The 24,297-nt window shown below is 36.6% G+C and overlaps 1 protein-coding gene across 14 annotated transcripts in view; it reads left to right on the top strand.

Moving 5' to 3' along the window:
* Positions 1-24,297, top strand: part of LOC123873604 (dual 3',5'-cyclic-AMP and -GMP phosphodiesterase 11) — a 231,339-nt gene that overhangs the window by 139,298 nt on the left and 67,744 nt on the right. For all 14 annotated transcript variants that reach the window (XM_045918498.1, XM_045918497.1, XM_045918495.1 and 11 more), the window contains 2 exons: positions 1,591-1,768; positions 10,700-10,845. In XM_045918498.1, the coding sequence (XP_045774454.1) occupies positions 1,591-1,768; positions 10,700-10,845 (324 nt within the window). The remainder of the gene's footprint in view (positions 1-1,590; positions 1,769-10,699; positions 10,846-24,297) is intronic.

Raw genomic sequence — 24,297 nt, 5'->3', positions numbered from 1 at the left:
AAAGTTAGAGGTACGTACCTCTACCTCTAACGTACAGTCAAAGGCTGTAAGTCGTTTGGCACCTTAATGATGATATTCGCGTGGCTCGGTTGTGCACATGTTAGGTGCGTGTGGTGTATTTATAGAACAAGTGTAAATTAAAAATTTTCAACACCCCCGACAAATCATTTTCAAATAAATAATTATGTATATCTAGGCAACGTCCATCTTGACAGCTTGACATTTGTCAATTGACATAATATTATGAACCTAACGGTTATGTAACCTTCTTTTCTACAAGAAAACTAGAAAAGAGCTGATAACTCTTAAACGGCTGAACCAATTTTTTTAGATTATAGCTAAGAACACTCTCGATCAAGCCACCTTTCAAACAAAAAAAACTAAATTAAAATCGGTTCATTCGTTTAGGCGCTACGATGCCACAGACAGATACACAGATATCATACACAGATACACACGTCAAACTTATAACACCCCTCTTTTTGGGTCGGGGGTTAAAAAGGTCATAAGTGCGACAGGTTTTTGATGCAATAGTTTCGCGGAATTGCTACTCGAATTCTGAGGCCGACCGTACCTCTCGGATAAGATTATACAGGTACAGACGATGTCAGGAATCGAACCTTTTCTAAACCCTACGTCTTAACACCAACAATATAATTAAGGCATCACCGCTTTTTCTCATGTCAACGTTAATTCCTGAAGTCCATGTCAGTAGATTATGTGGTCAGACATCCAGTTGTAATCTCCTAATCCAATATATTGCGCCCACGGACATAGTTCATAGCGGAATTGTTAATTAGCATATTATTTGGCAATTTAGCCGATTTATGTACCGGATTATCCGATGCGGAAGTAATCCATATAATATATTAAGTAAATTAATAACAGAACGTGTGGGATGTGTGTTTCGAACCACTTTACAAACAAAGTGCTTTGTTTGTAAAGCGAAATTCTTTCATGACTTATTCCCCTTTCCCCTCCAACTAAGCGTAAAGCTTGTGCTAGGAGTGGGTACGACAATAATGCAATGGTTGGGGAGTGAACCGCCTAGTATGAGTAGGTACGAGTCACAGATTAATAAAGCTTAGGCTACATCTAAAATAATATTTTAACAGATAATTTTGAATTAAAAAGCTTTACTATTTTGAGACGCCTTTCACGTTTCAGAATGCCTCGTGGATTTTTCCCTGCAAATGGTAGCTAGCAGCTAGTATTGTAAATGTTAGTCTAAAAATAGGTACATTACGACAATCCCAAGAAATAGTATTTTCATATCTTATTACTGGAAGTCCTTAGAAACATTTTTCATTTTATAAAAATGTTTTTAGACTTGATATATTGTAATAGGTATCGTAATATAATACGGTGTATAATAGAATCTGACACAAACATACCTACATACATACATAGACTGATAAAATCATAACCCTTCCTTTTGGCATTGCTATAGTCGGGTAAAAATAAGTGTTCATTACTATGAAGCGTTCTGCATACCGCTAACCAGTGACCGCTGATGATCGACAGCGCTGAATTTTTTTTAGATATGCGCGGCCCTCTGTATCCACCTGAAACCAGTTTCTTTTCCGACAGGAAGATCTCTGCGCACGAGTTCGAGCGCGGCGGCCTCCTGAAGCCGTTGGTGACGACAGTCGACGGCACACCCACCTTCCTCGGCGACCAGCCGCCACACGCCGCGCCCTCACGACCGCAACGACGGTCGCGGCACGAGCTGCGACAGTTGGACGAAAAGGAACTTATATTTGAATTAGTAAGTGTCGTTAACTAGGAAAACTTTTGAGCTGTAATACCAGTGGCTTCCTGTAGCCATTGGTAATGATAGCCGACAGCACACCCACCTCACGACCGCAACGACAGTCGCGGCACGAGCTGCGACAGTTGCACCATGTGTCTTGATATCTCAAAGGATTTGGACCGGGTCTGTCACGACAGTTTTTAGTAGCCTCCCAGCATACGAAATACTCACTGGTTTTTGCAACTGGATATCTCATTTCCTGAGTGAGAGGTCTTCTCAGGTGTTCTTGACCGCTGCTCATCTGACCTAATGGCTGTCAACTCTGGTGTTGCTCATCATTGCTCTGTATCTCAGACATAATTGTCTTTTATTATGTTAGGGCCTAAAAAAAGGTTACGTATATCTGCTACATACGAGTAACTATTGAAGCACTGTTATTTTTTAACAAAAACATTTCATAATTTTGTGTTATTATCACATAAAATTATCTTCGAACCGGGCGATTTGTTATGTTGAAATTAAAATAATTATACAAAAATAAATGATAATAATAATTGATAGCATCGTTTAACCAAGCGCCGTTGGTATTACTGAAATAATTTGAACGCAATTAGTTACAACTGTTTTTAGTATTTTACTAAATGACTAAATTTTCAAAATTTCTAACCCCTAGGTATCCCCTTACGTGTTGAATTTTCAAAAATCCTTTCTTAGCGGATGTCTACAGCGTAATAGCTGCATTCCAAACAGCCCGATCCGTCCAGTAGTTTGAGCTATGCGTTGATAAATCAGTCAGTCAGTCAGGTTTTCCTTTTTTATTATACTAGCGAGCCACCCCGGCTTCGCACGGGTAGCGTATTACAATTTTTGTAAGGATTTCTAATTTTATGATAGTAAAATATAGCCTATATCACTCAAGAATAATGTAGCGTTATAATGTAACTGGTAAAAGAATTTTCAAAATCGGTTCAGTAGTTCAAGAGATTACTTCATACAAACAAACTTCCAAACTATTCCACTTTACAATCACACTAATATTATAAAGGCGATAGTTTGTATGTGTGTGTGTGTGTGTGTGTGTGTGTGTGTGTGTGTGTGTGTATGTTTGTTACTCCTTCACGCAAAAACTACTAGACGGATTTGGCTGAAATTGAGAATGGAGATAGATAATATCCTGGATTAGCACATAGGCTACTTTTTATCCCGGAAAATCAAAGAGTTCCCGCGGGATTTCAAAAAACCTAAATCCACGCGGGCGAAGTCGCGGGCATCGGCTAGTATAAGTATAGATTTAGATGCTACTTGAAACATCCCTAGTTCGTAGACTTAGAGCCGACGTAGACTGTACGTTGATTTATGTTAGTCAGTCAGTTTATACATTTATTGATCTACATATTATAGATATATGAACACACAAAGTAATTGCAATCAAATTAAGTAAATTAACAATCAAACTTTGTTTTTCGAGCCGTGGTTATTTGTTATTTAAGTAATTGGTTTCCGTGGTCAAGTATTGTTTGATAGCAGTGTACAAATTCAAACAAGTCTTACGGGCCAGCGGTTCTGCTATATTTAGAGTATTTATATTTTCTTTAATATTGAAATACAAGCTTCGCAATGCCACAAACTTCGGTTCGCAAGCAGGAAAGGTAAAAATATCAATAAAGTTAACAAACACGTCTTGAACTCTGGATTTATTAGGTACTATTTTGATGTTTTCGATTTGTTACCTACAAAAGAAATTGTTTTTGTTTACTATTGTTTTCGTTTTATATTATTCTTTGGTATAGGAAAATGCTTAGCTGTTTTTAACTTCTACACGCTGCTGCAGTCTTGCGCCGCCTGAATCCAGCGGCTCCCTGCGATGTCGTCTACCTAGTAGGGAACACTTCGCATCAACCGTGTTAGTTTACTGTGTACCCTGTGTACCATTATTTAATTTTAACATCACACATGGTATCCCTAATGAAAATAGTACTGTATCCTCTTGAGACCCTGTGTGGGTTTATCGGTCAATTGGTTAAGTGAAAAAAGGTCGACAGAAGGTTAACGTTCAGACTAAATCGTTCAAAAGTGAAAGCTCTTTGGGAACTTACGCTTTGAAAAGGCTAGCGTCTCTATACTGTATGACTTCATTGCTATTCAGAAAGCTTGAGCTTAAAATAAACATTGATTGCGCTTTTATAAATTAAATACGAGTATTTATTGCACTTTCGTGATCTTAACTTTAAAATTAAGTTCGAAATTTCTTATTTTTTCTGTAATTTTACATTTTGTTTATGCTTCACTTTTGCCAGATTAGGTACATGTTTTTACATGTATACCTCTATAATCACATGATTTTCATTTTCGTTACGCCACAAATAGTATGATTTATGATTTTTACACAACCAGGCACTGAACAAAGCCCTTATCTCTTACAAGTTACATCACAAATCAGCTGTCTAAAGTTTTCGGAACACAACAGTCAATGAACTATAGGGAAGCACACTGTTTACATGTGTATTATGTACCAATTTAGGCTTTTGGACCGGGAGGTCGACTGATAATAGCGGTGTTCACCATGTTCACTTGATAATTATAATAATGTGGATGCCCAAATGCTATGCAGCAAAGCATAGCCTATGCTGATGATTTATCCCGTGCGAACTCTTTAATTTTCCGAGAAAAAAGTAGCCTGTGTAACTTTCCAGATCTTTATCTATATTCATGCAATAAATCACGTCTATCTGTTGTTCCTTTGCGGCGTGATTGAGGGACAAACCAAGAAACAAACACATTTGCAATTTCGCATTTGTAATATGGGTAGTGATACTACCTACCCACAGCTTCTTGGGACGTTCATTTTGCAGTATAGGGTTTAGCAGATTTAGCAAAGATAATAAAATTACTTCATCGCCGCTCAACAAACCGTAAGAATCAAATTGTTTTCAAAATGGAGCAGTATTCGGATATCTTGCGGATATAAGTTTATCAAGAGATCAATTTCCTTCAGCCTACTTAATTTCTGTAATTTTTGCATTTTACTTACGAATGGAAAGCATATAAAATATAAATATTATCATTTTTACAGTTTGGTATACGTTAAAGACGCAATATGCTCCCCAGACATCGTATGTATGAATACCTACAAAATTACAATATTTGTCTCTGTATGCTATAAATCTGGTCTAAAACGAGATGTGACGTAAATGCCTGAGTTTAATTTAATTTCCAACGAGTAAAATAACACTCTCTTAAAATAAGACGACCACATGCCGTCTAAGAAATACGTAGGTATTTTCTTTCATTCAGTCAAAGGCACTAAATAATACAATTTACACTTAAAAGACGCTTTTGATCATTACAAGATTGACCGTGGACCGACTTTCATTAGCTTGCTAGCAACGTCTGACTTTCAGCCGGTCTGAACTTTTGCCGGCTTTAAATTTACTCGTGAAAATTGTGTTAACAGTTTGCAACCGGGTTAAAGAATCTCCGAAAAGGACACATTCTGCGAGGAAGCAACTTTTCGAGCTTCATGATCATGAATATATACATGTACCCTAAACAAAGTTAAACTGTTAATTATGCTTTACTTGAATTTACTTCACTAGCTCTCTTTTAATTTAACATTTAAATTTACAATGTCATGATTTCGTAATAAATGGTGTATTTTTAAAACGCATTTTATGTATGGTGTACCATATTATTTTATTCTTCTTTCTCTACTACTTTCTCTAGGTAGAAGGTATCTTCTTTAAAATTATACATTCAATGATTCGTATACAATAAGATTTTAAACTCCACGGGCTTAATATTAAAACATATTTTCCAATGTATCGTAAATTCCATATGGCCATGTTCGGTCCAAATTCTGTTATTAATTATTTTGTGTATCAATCAAGACGAGGATATATTGCTGCGTTAGATTAAATAAATGTTTGAGTTATCGCATTGGACCCTCTAAAATATGATGGCTCTTTTTGATAGATTGTGTGGAAAAATATGATCAAGAGTCGCTCTCTCTGTTGGGATTGGAAACGAAACGATAGTGGCGTTTGTATTTCTTATATTATAAATGAGGCTGTATTTTATTTGAGGAAAAAGCGGCTTAAGTGTATATATTTATCATCTAGGATTAGAGTTACAAAATGTATCTAGTATAATCGGATAACCAAGTGGTTGAAATTGTTACCGTAATGCGATTGACTATACTATATTTAAAAGTATGGGGAGTTGCGGCAAGCTCCTAAAGGACTTAACTTTTAAAAATTAGTACACGAACACGTATCAGGTGATTTTCAACTCTAGGGTTTTATGTTTTAGATATATTTTCCCATGTGAGTGAATTACGATAGGTTATTTTGACATGTTCGACTCGAATTGTTCCTGTATCCATCAAGACATGGATATATTGCTACGGTAGATTAGACAAATGGTTGGGGTGTCGCAGCAGACCTTCCTAAAGTTACTCTCTTTGAAATATATTATTGTCCGGAAAAATGATTGAGACTCTCGGTATAACTTAGTAGACGACACTTATCTTTTCTGTTTTAAGCGAAGCTATTTATTATATCTGTGGATAAAGTATCGTAAATATCTAAGATATAACATAAAACTAAATGATGTCCTCGAGTTCATGAATGTTCCAAAATATGTTGGAGTTCTTTGATTTTTCAGTACAAAATTCAAGGCTATTTCTGTTGCAAATAGACAATGCCCGCGATTTACTCTGTGTGGATTCAGGTTTTTTGAAAATCGTATGGAAACTCTTTAATTTTCCTGGACAAAAAGGAGTCTATGTCCTGAAATTAATATTACATTTTGTAGTATACTGTAAATTTTTTGAGTTACGGTAAATATTGGTTTTGCTACAAGCGTACGTAAAAGTACGCTTGAACGTCTGTATTTTTAATTTGTTGAAAGCTTCGCAATGTATTTATGAAAATAATAATGTAAATGAAGAATTATTTACACAGGTGTAGAGAACATTGTTATTTATCACCACACTGCAAGTATGAAAAACAGTATAAATACGTTTATTAATTAATTTAATGTGTTCAGCTACATTACGAGTGGCAAAATTCAGTGCAGGTAATATTGAAATTGTCGACATTATTTCATAATGAGAACTCGGATAATATTTAAATGTTAAACTTATACATTACTCTTAACTTTACGCATCAAGACACATCGTGTGTCAAGCTAAGTTCGATTAAGAAAAATAATATGAACTCGTATAATTTTAATATAAATTTTTAGGGTTTCGTAACTCAAAAAGAAAAACGGAACCCTAATAGGATCACTTGGTTGTCTGTCTATCCGTCCGTCTGTCTTGTCTGTCAAGATAACCTATAGGGTACTTTCCGTTGACCTAGAATCATGAAATTTGGCAGGTAGGTAGGTTTTATAGCTCAAGTAAAGAATAAAATCCGAAAACCGTGAATTTGTGGGGTTACATCACAAAAAAAATGTGTTCATGAATAAATAAATTTGTATTTTCAATTTTCAAAGTAAGATAACTATACCTACTAAGTGGGATATAATATGAAAGGGCTTTACCCGTACACTCTTAAACAGATTTTGATTAATTTTCATGCATAATAGTTTTTGATTTATCGTGCAAACTGTCGGAAAAAATACCCGACTACGGAACCCTCGGTGCAGGAATCTGACTCGCACTTGGCCGGTTTTTTATTTTATATTATATTGGATTTACTCAAGTTATTTACACAAACTCTTGCGTGACCGATTTACTTTCATAAACTCGATCTAATTCGGTGTGAAGTTGGGAAAACTGTGCGATAAAATGAAAAAGATTTTCCGTCTGAACGCTAAAAGTAGTTAGAAAATGTAACTCTTATAAAAGGGATTTTAATTTCATTTGCTCAAGTAATTCTTTCAGTTCGATCTCTGGCGTGAGCGGCTCTATATAGAGTCCTGAAACAATGTACGAGCCAATCGCTAAGTGACTATTTTTACCCGACTGCGGCAAAGCCAAAAGGAAGGGTTATGATTTTAGCAGTCTAAGTATGTGGGTGTGTATGTTTGTGTCTAGATTCTGTGTAGACCGTAGCGCCTAAACTAGTGGGCCGATTTTGATAAATGAATGTCAATCGATTCGTCGTAAAGATCCGGGGTGACATAGGCTACATTTTATACAAAAAAATTGACCTAACGGGTGTTACATGAAAAAATGTGGGGGTCTCCAAAATTTTTTTTGCCATTGTATCGAGTGGGGTGTCAAATGAAAGAGGAGAAAATTCTGAGTTCATAAATATAAATGTACCTACTACAACCTTAAAAAATACCAAGCGACGGAAAAACAATTTGACTATAGTATTTCAGCGTTTATTAAGACGATCGCAGTCGGGTTTTAGTTTTCAACTTTACCTTGTTTAATAAATAATTTGTTGTATGGACAAAATGACAGAAATCAAACAATTTTAATGACATCCTTCAAAAAGTTCAGCATTTATCAGTTGGATATTTGGATATCTAATTACATAGCTAAATGCTTGATATTATTATTTTGCATACATGTTATATTTTAAGGTTCTCTAAGGGTACCGTTAGATGTGTGAGAGCCGGCAGAGTCACAACGTCGGAAGAGGGACACGTAACGCAATTTTCAGCATGCTGATGACATTAGTAACAGGCCGATGCGCCGTGACCTCTAACACAGAATACTTAATAGTACCTTCTGTACAGAAGGCTCACTCCGCAAAGACATTTATTTAAACGTCTTTGCGGAGTAACAAAGACTTTGTTACCACGCAATAAAATGCAATGCACAACAAAATGCACAACATTGCAGCCTTTTAATAAATGACATTTCTTTCTATCTCTATACTAAACTCTATATATCTCCATCTCTCGAGCCGTCGAATGGGGCGCCGCCTGGAGGTATATTTCCCGGCTCATGTGACCAAGTGAGCCTGGTCTGCTGTTTTTTTTGCTTTCTCGTCTGGCTTTACAAAGAGTAGCCAATTTCAAGTTTGTAGTTATTTGTAACACGTTAGGGAAACTATACAAGTATGGACCCCGTCTGTGCCGGCGCTCGCCGACACAGGCACGGCACCTCCTTATAGCGCTTTCTAGCCAGTTTTGACAAAAAAAACACTCCAAAAAGGCAGAGCACGCCCGCCAGCTAACACCAACACAGACGAAGTCCCTGGTCTGCTTCTGCTCAGGCATTTTTACGGTACGCCTAATGCTGTTGAAGTTACTCGCATTTCCAGTACTGAAAATTGCGCCTCTTGGAAAAGCTTCAGTGGGTCTTGCAGACATTATTCGATCTCCTTTAGTGATACGGCAGGTCAAGGAGGAAATGTTCGAACGGAAATTAGTTCGGAAATAAGTGAAACCGCCCTTTACGACCTGCAAGTTACGACGTCTCAGTGTAGAATGTGGGTTATGGGCCATTTCTGCTACTCATGCATTTACGGTACACCCGATGCTGTAACGAAATCACTCGTATTTTCAGTACCGAAAGTTGCGGCTCACGCTCCCTGCGGGCTTTGCGGCCATGTGCGATCCTCGCCTAGTGATTACAGTAGGTCAAGTCGGAAATATTCGAACGGAAATTAGTCCGGAAATAAGTGAAGCCGCCCTTTACGACGTTACGACGTCGCGTCAGTGTTATAGAATGTGGGTTATGGGTCTTTATCCACATCGTTGCTATCTTTTGTATCTATCTCTAACCTAGCATGTTATGGTGTTACCATAGATATCACTTGTCAGGATATGCTGAAGCTTTATCCAAATATTTACTTCAAATTAATAGTGAACGAAAGATTCTGTTGAAAGCTAGAAAAACGTGTTCCGTTCTTTTGAAAGTCGATGACGGACTGTATATTTATACAATCAAACGTCAATCCGTTCATCCAAATTCAATACCTAGGTCTGCATTGGCTTAAAGCTAAGCTTATACTCAATATTCTTAGCAACCGAAGACATAACGTAGTCAGAATAGGTACATCATTTTTGACAATTCCACCCTCTCACTGACTTTCACAACTCGAGGGAAACCGGGCGGGTTAGCTAGTAAGCGTATAAACAGCGAACTCTGATTAAAGCTTTGTTTATGCTATTTACAGATTAATTATAAATTGGTTACCCCATCTACTAATTAATAGTATTTCCATTAGGTACCTACCCGCTCTAGATTAGAGACTTGGAATTTAATTAATACGTAAACTCAAAACGACGACGTGTTAATCTAAACTTTCTGAATAATCAAGCCCTATGTGTTTATGGCTTTGTTAGATTAGGATTACAGTTGTAATAAAAGCTGTGATTACAACCCAGGGCACTACATCCAAGCAATCAAGTTGGATTTTATGATTTTAAAGTATGTACTCTTGCTTGAAGAAGCTTTATTATTATTAGTGGTCGGTTTGCCAACCTTTCTTGTGACAGCTTCTTGCATTTTTTTTAATTTATAGGTCTTTGTTAGGCGTGAAGAGTCTCAAAATTAGTTAATTTTCATTCATTCACTAAGCATTCTTTTTCACAAGGTAATCGTTTAATGAATTTGTTAGTTTTTTCAAACCCACTTCACAGATTCTCTTGAATATGCAATTAACTGTCAAATACTTGTATCGAAGACTTCGTTCCTGTGTATTTAGGTTTTTAAAGATCTCGTTAAAGTTTCTCAAAAGCCTTTTACTAGTTGGGTTTAGGTTATAAGTTGAGATTCTTAGGTAATCTTGCAAAATGCTAAATTCCAAGTTCTTTGACCGAGCGTTACTTTGATATGTCAGTCAGGCCAGGTAAGCAGAAATTGCTTTCGCTCTTCGTATTCCCCATTGCTGAGGGTTGTGACCCCTTTCTGTTACTCAGATAATGGTTCATTCCTCTTGGTATGATAATAATACGGTGGGTTCCCAAATCCTGCCGGAGTAATATGGATTTTTTTTCTGGTTATCTGTGAGTATAACACACTTGTTTTATTTGTTATAGGTAAAAGATATATGCAATGAGCTGGAGGTACGGGTGCTGTGTCACAAGATTCTCCAGAACGTGTCAATTCTCCTGGACGCGGACCGAGGCTCTCTATTTCTGGTGCAGGGCGAGCGCGCGTCCTCCCCACACCCGCAGAATGGAAGGTAGGTAAAAAAATAATTTACTACATGAGTCGTTATAAAAAATATCGTTTAAGTGCGAGTCGGAACCGCACACAAAGGGATTGTGCAAAAAGTAAAAAAAAATCATTTATTAATTTTCATTGCGGTCATTTTAATTTTTTTATAAGGTAGATATTTCTTGTTGAGTGTAGCGGAATACACAATCAGCGGAGGTTTAGTAATAGTATCCCGTGAGCACTCCCCGGGTACGGAACTCTAAAAATAAAAAACACCACTGCTCTGCAAAAAACAAACTAAAGTTTTTTTTACAGCTCAAAAGGGCGCCATGCAGTCGCCAAATTGTTTTTCTTTTTAAAACATTTATCGCCAGTGTCACTAGAGACAGAGAGAATCTCAGGCATGCAAGTTTCCTCACGATATGTTAGCCCTAACTCCGAAAAGTCAGAGATGCGTCCCTGCGATCGAACCCCCGACCTCTCGAATAGAAGACCGACGTCGTAACCACTAGGTATCATCGCTTATAATATCACCGCACCTCACTAGCCTAGGACAAGATTTTTACGATAACATCTAGGTATTGCGTCATGTCAAGCCGGCACTAATGGAATGAATAGTAATTAAACCGCATCAATAAAAAAGAAAGAGTCTACTGACGTCGAAATCGAAATGAGAATTTGCACTTGACTGCAAGTCGACGCTAGTAATCTGAATTTATTGCGTCTGCATTAGGGTCGCCATCCTTGTTGTGGCATTGAGGACTCCGGTAGAGTTTCGATTCGGTTCCATAATCCATACACGTTTTACATAAACGAGTTATTTCTCTGTTACGGTTCAAAGAGAAAGAGCCTGTGAGGGCCAGACCTTCGTTACCATGCCATAGCCATCATTATCCAAACTTCATAGTCGCGGACCATTCTTCTCTGTTTTGGGGACAATGTTCATAGATCCTTTCAGCTTTTATAAAATAACGAAGGTCTGACTCTTACGGGCTCAAGATATCTCAAGACTCATCAAAGTCGGAAATCTCATTATCGAATTTAAAAATTATTTAACCTTGAAGTGAAGGTAAAACACTACCTATCACGAAAATTATAAAAATATAGTAATAAAGCAATATGTCATTTTTCGTTCAAAGAGCTGCATTTTAATATGGACCTTGGGAAGTAGTTTCGATAGCTGCAAAGTGTCGCTACTAGATGGCAGTAGCAGTCGCTTCAGTACTGACTGAGATTGCAGTCAAGGGCTACCTTGTATCTGAAAAAAAAAAAACAACGTTATTTCCCTAAAAAGACATAATAAATGGTCACCCGAGTCGTGGCCAAGCTTACGAGTAAAGTCGCACTAGATGCAATAGAGGTGATTTCATTTCCTCCATGTCGCCTCATTGTATAGTTTATGAAATGTTCTCGGCGGTCCTCCTAGATTTTGATTTAAATACTAAATAACGTACAAATAATAATGACAATGCAATGACACTAGAATCAACCAAAACAAAATAACCTCACTTCCAAACAAATTATCAGCTGTTAAAACAAGACGGCGGCCATCTTATTCTTTAATAAGGGTTTATAGTAGGGTTCAGCCTGTTATAAGTTATGGAGCCGTTATTGAACACTTTTAGCACTATTGAACGTTTATGAATCATGTTTTTGAGAACTTTGCTTATAACAAGCTAATAAAGCTTCTACAAATTTTTATGAATAAGACTGTGAATAAATAAGAATTTAAAGTTTAAATCATCGTGAGTGATTGCTTGCATCTCGGAGAAGGACATAAGTATACTACTTTTGATCCCGATAATCAAAGAGTTCCCACGAAAATCGCAGGCATCTTCTAGAAATAGGTATATAAAAATATGCCTTTGCATCAGTATGACGATAAATTTCTTTCTACATTTTTAAAAATACTGTTTGCATACGCTATATCATGAGCAGGGGCAGAGGTGTTCATAAAATATTTCAGGCAGTTTCGCTTGGAACCGACATTGCCACTTTTTTTCCATTTCATCTTACGCGAGACGTATCTTTTCGAGGTTTCTTCATTTTTCTATTTTTAGACCATCAAAACGGATTTCGAGTCTTTTGTGTAGGTCCTTGTTATGGTGGCACGAAAATATTATTTGAAAATAGTTCACTCGTTGTAGGCAAAGGATGCTTTTTGATAGTTTGTCTTAGTTAAAAAAACTTAGATCATGTATCCCTGTGTATTACAACGAATTTACGTATTTGTACTTTATAAGTATATTTTTTAATATTTTTATTGGTATCACGTATGCTGATTAATAAACATTATTCTATGCATTAATCTTATTTCCAACTACGGAGGTTCACATAGAAGAAAACACAGGATTTTAAAATCGACTCAATAATAATATAGATTTTTTTATATAAAAGAGTAGCAGAAATAAATCACGGAAAGAGACAGGAAAATTCGACAACCTGTACAAATTAATTTGAGCATCTTTGTAATGTAATTTCGATCTTCCCACAACTTAGATCAAAAGCTTCAAAGGAAATATGAAAAGCCATTTCAGATAAATTAATTGGGTGGAAAATGAGTTCGAGATAAGTCATGTCCTTTGCAGATAAAATGAAAATCTGTTCAAGAATCGTTTTATTAGACTTGTTTCATTATTAGACCATGATAAAGGAGAATCGGAAGTCCATACCACTCGAGAATGCTGTACATCCGCTTTAGACCACATTTTATGAGCTAACGCCGTACGTTTGTTCTGTCACATTTATTTTCATACTTACCCAGTGTAGTTATATCGACTAAATTGACGTTACTTAATTAAATAATATTAAAAAATACATTATAGAGATTTTCTAGCACCCATTCTTAAGTTGATTTCAAACTACGGAATATAATATAATATATAAATATCGCTCACCCTACTTTTAAATATGTTGTATATTGATGTAATATTTTATTACATCTAAGTGTGAACAGTGACATTTAAACGTAGGGTGAGCTATATATTTATATTATATTATATTTCCGTAGTTTGAAGGCAACTTTAGACGGTAAAATAATGATTAGATTTTTATGTGGCACATCTTAAAATAATAACTTTTATCAAAACAAAATGTGTTTCTCTGTGCTTAGAGACCAAAGTCCTCACAGGCAGCAAGCAATATTCGAAGACTTTGGGTCTTCAAGCGTTGAGGAATTTTAGACGAGAAATCTCGATGCTAATGTTTGGAAAATACTCTGCTAACTCATGAGGATTAACGGAATTGATTGATGCAGAACACGTAATTTAATTGACTTCTTAAATATATATAATAAATAATATAATTTATAATAATTATTATTTGAATATCACCCGGTCGACGCGATCCCGTCTTAAGCTTTATTTCTAAAATTAGATATTTAATGCCACTAAAAACGAAAATAGATCGTTAGCAGAATACTAATAAGGTATTACATTATTGAACGATGAGATTATGAGTCTCCAGCGATACCCTCTCGATATAATCTTTGTTTGCAAATTAGGTAAGTAACGGTTTCAATGTATTAAAGAATCTATAAGAAGCGGACTGACATAATTAAAACCTCAATTGTTGAAATATCGTCCTAGCTATACTAGTACCTATAGGCTTTTCACCCTATCGCGGCGAAGTCAAAAAAGAGAGTTATGTGTTTTGTAATGTACAGCTTGCATTGCTGGTTTTTTGAGATTTTGCATGTAGATTCTAAACCTCTGTAAGGTAAGTAGATCTCATTAAAGTCGAATCTTCACCCGAGCAAAGCAGGGGGTCAGCTAGCTTAAAATCATAATTAACCCTCTATTTCCCATCTATTTCCACAATAAATCATGTTAAATTATTAAAAAAACATCTTTTTATACCTACTAATATTATAAAGAATTGGATGCATGAACTATGATCCGATTCCGAAAATTCTTTCTCTAATTCTAGCTATATTATCCCGAGTACTATAGGCGACACGCGGACGAAGTCGCTGGCACAAACTAGTATGTAATAAAAAGTAATAAAGAAAAAATGAGGTTACGCTCTTCAATAGATCTTTTTCTCGAGCCAATACATCCAGTTTTATCGATGATTGTTGGCCGTAATCCAAGTAACTTGACTAATCGGGCCATGTTTATCCCGTTGGGGTCGGACGAGAGGTTTCAACGCAATCTGTCTCCGGTTACACACTCCATTTAACTGAGGCAATGGTGTAAGATATCATGTACATCACGGCCTGTGGTCTACCATTGGGATATTTCCTCGCGTTAACTTAAGCCGTTTGTTATGTAAAGCTGTGCTTAGAGCTACATTGAGGATCTAGTGAACAAAACGGCGTAGTCACATATCCGATCAAAATACTTTTTTCTTTGATCCAGACATTGTGTCCACTGAATGCACTAATCAAATATCTGAACGCATTTGCAAACAAAACGGCCTAAAGAATTGAGTCCAAAGTTCATGATTTCGATCACTAAATACAAATCTGAACTCACTTTCAAGCAAAACAGCCTAAAACTGTGCTCAAATTGAGTTGAAAGTTGGTGATTTTGATCAAAATGGTACAATTACAGAAAAGTTTCACGTTTCAACTCCATTTTGTTGCCAGCTCCTCCATTTATCTTAGCGCTAACAAATCTAGCGGAAGTTTCACTCCGATTGTGCGACGTTGTAAGCTGCGTTTACGTTTTACGAGCCGAGCACGGGTGAAGTCTTTTCGGTCGCGGCGTCAAAATATCACCGTCTTATCAACAATGTTGGATCTACAAGTCCGCTATTTTACAGGAGAGTAGTTTAAAGTTTTTGACTTTGTGTACCATAAAAATGTTATTTTAAGCGTTAACCTGGGGTGCCTTGATGACCGCGGCGTTTTGACGGTAATGCGGATGAATCGTTTTTTTTTTTTAATTTTTCTTTAGAGGCTCTTACACAGGATGAATCTTTCAAGTGAATACGGTATGCGCATTTTATGTATTGTAATTTATATAATGTAATAATATGTACTTAGTAACATCTCATTGTAAAAAATGTTTCTGCAAATAAAAAATCTTGAATCTTGAAAATTCGTTGTTTACTTTTTTTTTCACCTCTTGCGCCATAACCGCCCGCTATCGCGCTTCTGGCGTTTCGTAATATTGTTTAGTAGCTATGTACTGAAGGACAGTAAATACACACACACAATATAATATGTTACTCAGACTGTGTTCAAAATGGCTCCTAATGGCGATTCTCATTGATCCAGAAGACGTTGAAGAGGCATGTTTTGAAAAAGATTTTTTTAATACAGTTGCTCAAAAAGTGGCGTATTGCAGGGACGTATAGCGTTCGGGAAGTGGGCTATTACATACTCGTGCTTTTTTTTTACCTTTCCCGCACTCGTGCTTTTTCTTTCCCAACTGTCAAAATATTAAAAAGAAAAACTAACCATGAAGTTTTTACTAAAAAAATTCATAGAAGTTTTTATGATTCATGCAAATACGTATATTTCTAAAAAGAAGCTACTAATTTGTTTCAATATCAGATTGAATGATTTGATTGAATGAGTTTGGTTAGGTTTTATTTCATTTCATCTCATTAAATTTCATTTTCATTTCATATCAATAAAAAACTTCTACTGAAGACTTGGCTGTATGGGCATAGTTCCCTTTGCCTACCAGAATGGGTGAAAAAAAAAAAAACTCTGCTTATATTCTACGGTTGGTGCCATTTTTCAGAAATTTTCTTTGCGAGTTTAGTTGTTGGTTGCCTAAAATGAGTAATTTCGACCCTAGTTTTTTATATCTATAAACAATAAAGTTGTTTTAAATTAAATTAAGTTAGTTGAGTTTATTGTGTTTTTATTATTTTATTAAATTGCTTCATTTTTTCGCAACTGTATTAAAAATAGTCGTTCAGTACACGTGCGGAACCGTCATTGCAACTCGTTCCGACTGTCAACCCTCGCCTTCAGCTACGCCTCGGCTCGGGTAGACATTTGTCGGAACTCTTTGCAATGACAGCCTTTCCGCACTTGTAATGAAATATACTATTATGTCCAATAAGTATCTCTTACTTACTAATAAAAATCTAATCGGTTAAAATAAAATTTTCTGTCGAAGTCCGTGGAAAAATGTAGCAACCCTATGAATACATTCTGTTATATTTTTTACCATTTGCGACATTGTAACCGTGGTTATAATAAAACGTGTACTTACATTTTATAATACTTTCATGCGACAAAACCTCGCAATGTCTTTGTTCCACTCCGAAGTATTTCAGAGGATTACTAAGTTTCATATTGCGAAGAATAAAACGGTACAAACTGTTTTATATGAAGCCCAGAGAAACCGAGATTTTTTGGCTGGGGTAAACAGTTAACATTCGCAATGTTGGGAATATGGAGTCGCAAAATGCCCTCAGGACATCTCCAAGGCCACAAACGCACAAATAAAGGTCATTTTACTGCCTTATATTTGGGGAGTTTTATATTAGGCGTCGGTTGGTTATTACTCTTTGTATTAAATCTGTAGGGACTGTCGGTCTTGAGGCATTGTTTTCATTGCACATACAAACTCGTGACCACGAATACTACAATAGACTTCAAGTCGCTTAGCGTGTTATTTGGAAGAGTTATGCTTGGAGTTTATTAGAAGAATAAAATGTGATCCGAGAAAGAATATCCGATTTAGCTTTCAAAGATAGCACGTTAAAGTAACAGTGGGTAGACCACGTAAGTTGGAAAACCACAGACCATTTAACGCTGTGCTTTCCCATAAGAAGTTGCTATTCTAGTACCTTGGGACCCCAACATGCCCTGCCCATTGCTACTTCAATTTCGCACCCCATTGACTCTGGTTCTCCTACGATGTACGATATGATATTAGTATGAATGCCTCAAAAAAGCTTTCAAACCAACTGATCTGTAAACCCTGCGCATTGTTTCCGCAAATAAAGCAACCTATTGTTGGCAACTTCCTGAAAGAAGCGGAAACACGTGTCTGTACACGTGCTGACCTCCCCGCGACCCTGTCAAGACACATTTTAACATTACAGGATAACCAGCGATATAAATGTTCCACTGGATGCGGCGCTTCATAGAGAAAACATGTTCCGAGGAACATTTTGGTGTCCCGCACTCCTGTCAATCGTAACCCGCTTTAGACGCAGTCTGTTTGTATTAATTAAACTAGCGCGATAACTCTAAATTATTCATGTTATCACATTTGAATAGGTATAGGTAGCTTTAGTACCTACCTATAGTGTGTCCTAACTTATCTATGTTCGTAGAAAGGGAATGCGTTCCCACGGTGCGGATTATCTCGCACGGCCGGATGACTGGATGACCACGGACACGCACGTACCGTGCACAAGGCTCTTCCAACGGTGCATGTCTGTGTGAATCTTGAGATTTCGAAGCTATTCTGAAGTAACCGACTCCTTCAGATCGGACGCACCGCGACGGCCGTGTCTGCGCTACCTCAGACGTTGCCCTTCCCATGGTGCGGGCTGGTCAGCGTCCGTCCGTACTATCAAGCACCGTGGGAAGCAAGTATAAAGCGGATTACGATTGACATCAGTGCGGACAACGATGTTCATTGGAACATGTTACTATGAAGCGCCACATCTAGTGGAACATTTATATCCCTGAGGATAACTCATTTCAGAGTAGGTAAATCGCATTGTACTAACTAATGGTAATGATACTCAGCATTTACATTTAAGTTAAAGTCTGTCTGTTTTAAAAGGAAATTATGATATTTTATAACAATTTGTAAAGTCCCTTGAATGATCACTATTGGTCCAAGAGCTCGTGGAAAATTATTTTGAGTAGGTGCTTTATGAGAACAGAAACTTGATATTGGTTCGTCTGCATTAAATATTAGTGATACGCTCGACCTTTGTTTGTAAATCTTTCCTGTATTTTATTTTTTATTATAGTTTTAAGCAATAAAGTTGTTTTAAAAAAAAGCCCCTAAATATGAAAGGATTATCAAAAGTTCCACCCACGGTGGGTTTGGTGAGCTAGTGGCTTTTATATCGTTTAAAATAGTTCCCCTACACACATTCTGTGTTGATGCCCTATTCTTAGTGGGAGCCCACGTAGAACGTAAGTAGGTCAGGTAATTAGTTCCACATTTGTTCCATCCAATTGAACCTAAAACTGAATTTTTTCCCTGAAAAAGAATGAAATAAATGATTTTAAAGCCGACCTCTAGCCAGCAGGATATATATTTGGTATATATTCGGCTGAAAACTCCAAATTAATTTTAAATGTCTTTGGTCGATACGTTTTCGTAAAAGCTCAATTCTGTAAAACTTAATTTCAGAAATTATTTACGAAAGGTATATATGTATAGGTAAGTAATAGATTTGAAAGTTTTCTTATGTAGCTTTATAATTTTCTAAAGTTTTGGTAGAATTACCTACATTTTAGACCCGACTCAACTCGACTAGTTTCAAACCCAACCGAGGTGCCTAGCTAGCGCTTAATATCGGTATAAATAGTGTTTAGATCTTAAACGAATGTTTTATGTAACTACGTAACTGTTTAGCATAAACGCTATCATTCATGTAGTAATTTCCAAGGATGACGTCGATTGATTAAAAGGTACATACATATTATTATGTATACCTACCTACGCCTGCTTGCGCACAGACATTGCCACGTGCTTTTGCAAACGTGTGGAGAATTTCATTATTTGCTTCAATTAAAAAACCGATTCTACAAATTTATAATATTAGTGATTTCTAATATAATAAAATACAAGGTGATACCCGCGACTTCAGCCGCGTGGATATACCTACATACACACACACACACTCTTTCTTTGTGGTGAAATTGAGAAACCTGTAGGCCATAATATGCAGAATCTCAAAATTTTGAACCCAGTAAGTTAAAGCTTTTGTGATGATTATGGAATTGTTTATCGTAATACACTTAGCGTTCCTGATGGCAAAAATGCTTGGAAAACGTTTGGAGAATCTGTTTAAGATTGAATTTGACATACTCGTTTGAATTTAACAACTTAGTTACGCTTTTAACTAACCTATTTCTGTATTTCTATCTCTCCAAATATTTTCCACACGCGTATTTTCCGAATCAAATCATGTATCTCACTGTACAGTCAGCCTCAGATATTGTAAGTATGGTATTTATTGTACATGACACGCCAATGATTGCTTATGTCTCAAACATCTGAAGAGATATTAACAGTTAAAGAAATAAAGTACAGTTAAAGGAATAAGGTAGATACATATACAGAAATAAACCTGAACATAATTTTTGGAATATGAATATTGAAATGACTGATTAGATAACAATAGTGTGTTCCGTTTTTGCGAATATGAGACAGTTAAGATTAAAAGAAGACGCATCATCATCATCATTATCATCATCTACCCATCGCCGGCCCACTACTGAGCATGGATCTCCTCTCAGAATGAGAACGGCTTAGGGCTTTAGGCTATAGTTCACCACGCTCGCGCTGGTCCAGTGCGGATTGACTTTACAATTCACTCACCTTTGAGAACTTTATGGAGAACGGAGACTGCTGTGGATTAAATTTTTTTTGCCCCAAAACAAGAAAAGCTGGTAGTTACGGTATTAAAAAAACTATGTCAATGCGGTCAAAATCGCTGCCAAAAGATAATAGGTATAACTTTATCATATTCATGACTGACTGTACTGCAAAGAGCGTTTCGTTTGAGTTGTGACTCATTGAATAGAAGCGTAGATAAACAAGACGCATCCTTGGCTTCATTTTACCGCATACACTGTTTAAGGCTTTAACAGACAAAGCGCGACGGCAGCGACTTGCGACGACAAAATGTCTAGAGCGTAGCAGCGCAGGAGCGCGGCTCATACGAATTGAAATTCTACTACGCTGATGTAGATGAACAAAGATCGATGCTTTTGAGATGTAGTGTTGGCGACGCATGCTCAACATATCGTGGACTGAACACCGAACCAACATCTCAATACTTAATCTTAAGATAAAGATGAGGCTATCTAACATCTGTCTACGGAGAACCCTTGGGTACTTCGGTCACATCGCAAGGAAGAGCGCCAGCAATATCGAAAAACTCATGGTCACTGGTAAGATCGAAGGAAAGAGACCCCGCGGACGTAGCCCGAGACGTTGGTCATACCAAATAAAAGAAGCGGTCAACACACCTATCTGCGATGCAATCCACGCGGCAAGAAACAGAGAGCAATGGAAGAACATCGTAGCAAGGATTCCATTAAAGGGGAGCCACGACCCTCAAAATTGAGGAAACGACGCAGGAAGAGGAAGACGCTGATGTTGGACGCACACTCCTCGGCCGAACCATAGCATCAGCATAGCATGCTCCAATATGGATTCGATGAAATACCTCATTTGACCGTATTTTGACTTTAATTTTGTGTGTAACGATAGGTTATATTTCTGTTATTTCTGAGGCTGGCATAAAGGTCACCGAAAAGCCCTTTAAAAATATCGAATAAAAAATACCTGGAGAAAACGTGCGGTTCTAGTGCCGTATGTGGTCTATCTGTACAGCGGGCGATTGTTGTACTTGCACTATAAACTAAACCTAAAGTTATAACTTCCACTCTTGTCTCGCCGCGCTGCAGTCGCGTGCTGCGTGTGTAACTTATACGCTTTAAGAGTTAACGCTCTGCCAATAATAATTTGTACCATTTAGCTAAGTTACTTCGCTGACTCGATCCTATATGCGCCAAAAGAGATAATAATATTATATAGAAACGAAGTCGGCTTAAAATCGGACACCTCTTCTCACCGACTATAGGCGGCAAATTGTCGAATAAAAATCAGTTTCTTAAAAAAGCGGCTGTCTGCAGGAGCGGTCTAAGAAAAAAAATCTTGATTGGATTAACTCGAAACAGGCGCGATCTAATTTAAAAAAAAAATTAAGCAAGCGTTAAACGCGTGTTTTTATCTGACAGATTTCCCATTCAAGAAATGCCAAAACGTCAATTTAATTTTATCGTTTAATTTAAGAGGGCTCTCTCCGTCACTCGTTTCATACAATCGTAGTTCCAATTTCATTTGAATATTAAGCAACCAAAGTCCATGAAATTTTGCAGACATATTCTAGAAACTAATATCTATGTCTGTGGTTTTCCAGATTTCTGTTAAAATATTCGGTTTCAAAGATACGCGGTCTTAAAAAATTTCATACAAATCTTTGAGCCCCTGTAATTTTAAAACTACATATTTTTAGAAAAATCTAAAACACCACAGACACAGATATTAGTTTCTAGAATATGTCTGCAAAATTTAATGGACTTTGGTTGCTTAATATTCAAATGAAATTGGAACTACGATTGTATGAAACGAGTGGAAACGAGTGACGGAGAGAGCCCTGTTAATTTAAAAAACATTTAAACTTGTTTACTTTTTTGTGGTAGACCCTTAGCATTCAAATACTTAATTAAAGCAGTTTAATTAATCTCGCGAAATATTTTATACCCGCTTATTGCAATATATTTTTAGCAGCTAAAGGATTTTTAAAATATTTCGTCTGGCCTAGATTAAACTTGATATAATTCCCTAGCGTTGCATATTCATATAGATTAACCCTTATTTAAATTAAGTTCGCAATCTGTTTATTTTAGGATATGCAAATTTGATTTTTGTGTGTAGCGTTGTTTGCATGTTAATTTTAGTGAAGCCCTTTCATTATGGAATCCAGTATAAATAAGAATTTATTGTCACAGGATTATATTACTTTCCGCAAAAAAAAGTTCAAAATTAAATCGTTAAATCATTGTACGTATGTTGAGGACTGAGATTTTTTTTAATAAGAATATTAGCCATGCTAATCATGACTAATACTCTCCCTTCCCCTCCAATTAAGCGTAACTTGTGCCAGGAGTGGGTACGACAATAGTGCAACGGGTGGGGTTTGAACCGCCGACCTTTCAGAATTCAGTCCGCTCCTCAACCGTTGAGCTATCGAGGCTCTAGGTATTTGTCTATACCTACTAATATTACATATAAAGAGGTAAAATTTGTAAGTTTGCTTGTAGGAAGTAATCTCTGGAACTACTGAACCGATTTTGGAAATTCTTTCACCAGTAGAAAGCTACATTATTCCTGAGTGACAGACTATATTTTATTTTGAAATAATTAGAGATCCCTACGAAAATTGTAATAAGCTACCTTTATACAATGAAACACTTGTCTTACTGATTGGCTGATTTATCACAGCCTAAACCGCTGGATCAGAGACTTGAAATGTTGACAATAGGTCGCTTCCGTGGGGGAAGAGGATTTTGAGAAATTCTAACGGAATCTTTAAGAAAATTCAAATCCACGCGAACGAAGCCGCCAGAAAAAGCTAGTTGGACTATTAAAATAATAAGATTAAATCAAAACTGCTGTGCAATATAAGAAAAGTAAAGTAATGAATCTTTTTGGAGACAATTTCCTAAAGAGAACCTGTCAACCACTCGTTTAGAAAGACATTCGCACTTTCTTCGCTGCGTTTTTTCTGTTCTATGAACTGTCTAGAGTCTAGACATTTTTTTTTATCTGAACACTTAGTCTTAATTGAATTCACGTATGCGCCTTGTATACGCTTGACATCATTGTGAGTAATGGCAACGTGGCAAGCTTTTGTCTGCGATTCTGTATAAGTCGATTTAGTTTTTTGAAAATCCCATAGAATTCCATTATTTACCGAGATAAAAATAGCTTAGATCACTCCCAGCATAGTGACAGTCTATAATCTATATAGTGAACGGCAATCCTTTACCAACCTGTGAAAGTTCCGTCAAAATAGGATCAGCTGTTTCGGATATTAGCTGCAAAAATTAAAAAATGGGTTTTTGGGTTTTGATTACTTAAAAAGCAGTTTCATTTCGATTTGAGATCACATATAGACGTTTTCAATATGTTTCTTTATTTGGTCTTTACCTCAGGAATGCCTAGAAACCACTTTTCTTTCTTCTAGGAAATTATACGCGTACCTAATACAAAGTTGAAGAAAAAGTTATCCAAAATGATCAAGTATTTACTCTACCTAGGAGACATTTTTTTATCTCGGAACTTCTTAGAAGCTACTTCCCCAACCTTTTCCTTTACTTTTTTCTCAACGTCGCTTTTGTATGCGCCCCGCGGGATTTTGTGTATCGAATTTTGTCGCGAACTTGTCATTGAGATTATTAAGGGATAATAATATTGATACGAAGTACGAACCTCATGGAGATGTCTCCCTTCGTAAAAAAAAGATGTTTAGGTATATTCGTTTCAATTTTGTTACTTGTACCTCACAATAAATTCGACATGCTCCCTACTTATTTATTCAAACGTCTTTCTTATATTAGTTCATCAAAAATCCCATGGGAACATTTGTTTCTCTGGATTAAAAATTATTCTATGTCCATCCCCATGGAATTATAATATTAGTATGGATTTAAGGCCCTTTTATAAACAGTACGATCTACTAAGTCGCGGGTATCAGCTAGTAATAAAATGAGATAATTTTTGACCAAGGCCTGCGTGCACGAGGT

The sequence above is a fragment of the Maniola jurtina genome, chromosome 17 (genome assembly GCF_905333055.1).
Source record: "Maniola jurtina chromosome 17, ilManJurt1.1, whole genome shotgun sequence".
NCBI lineage: Eukaryota > Metazoa > Arthropoda > Insecta > Lepidoptera > Nymphalidae > Maniola > Maniola jurtina.
This window is presented reverse-complemented; position numbering and strand designations above follow the sequence as displayed.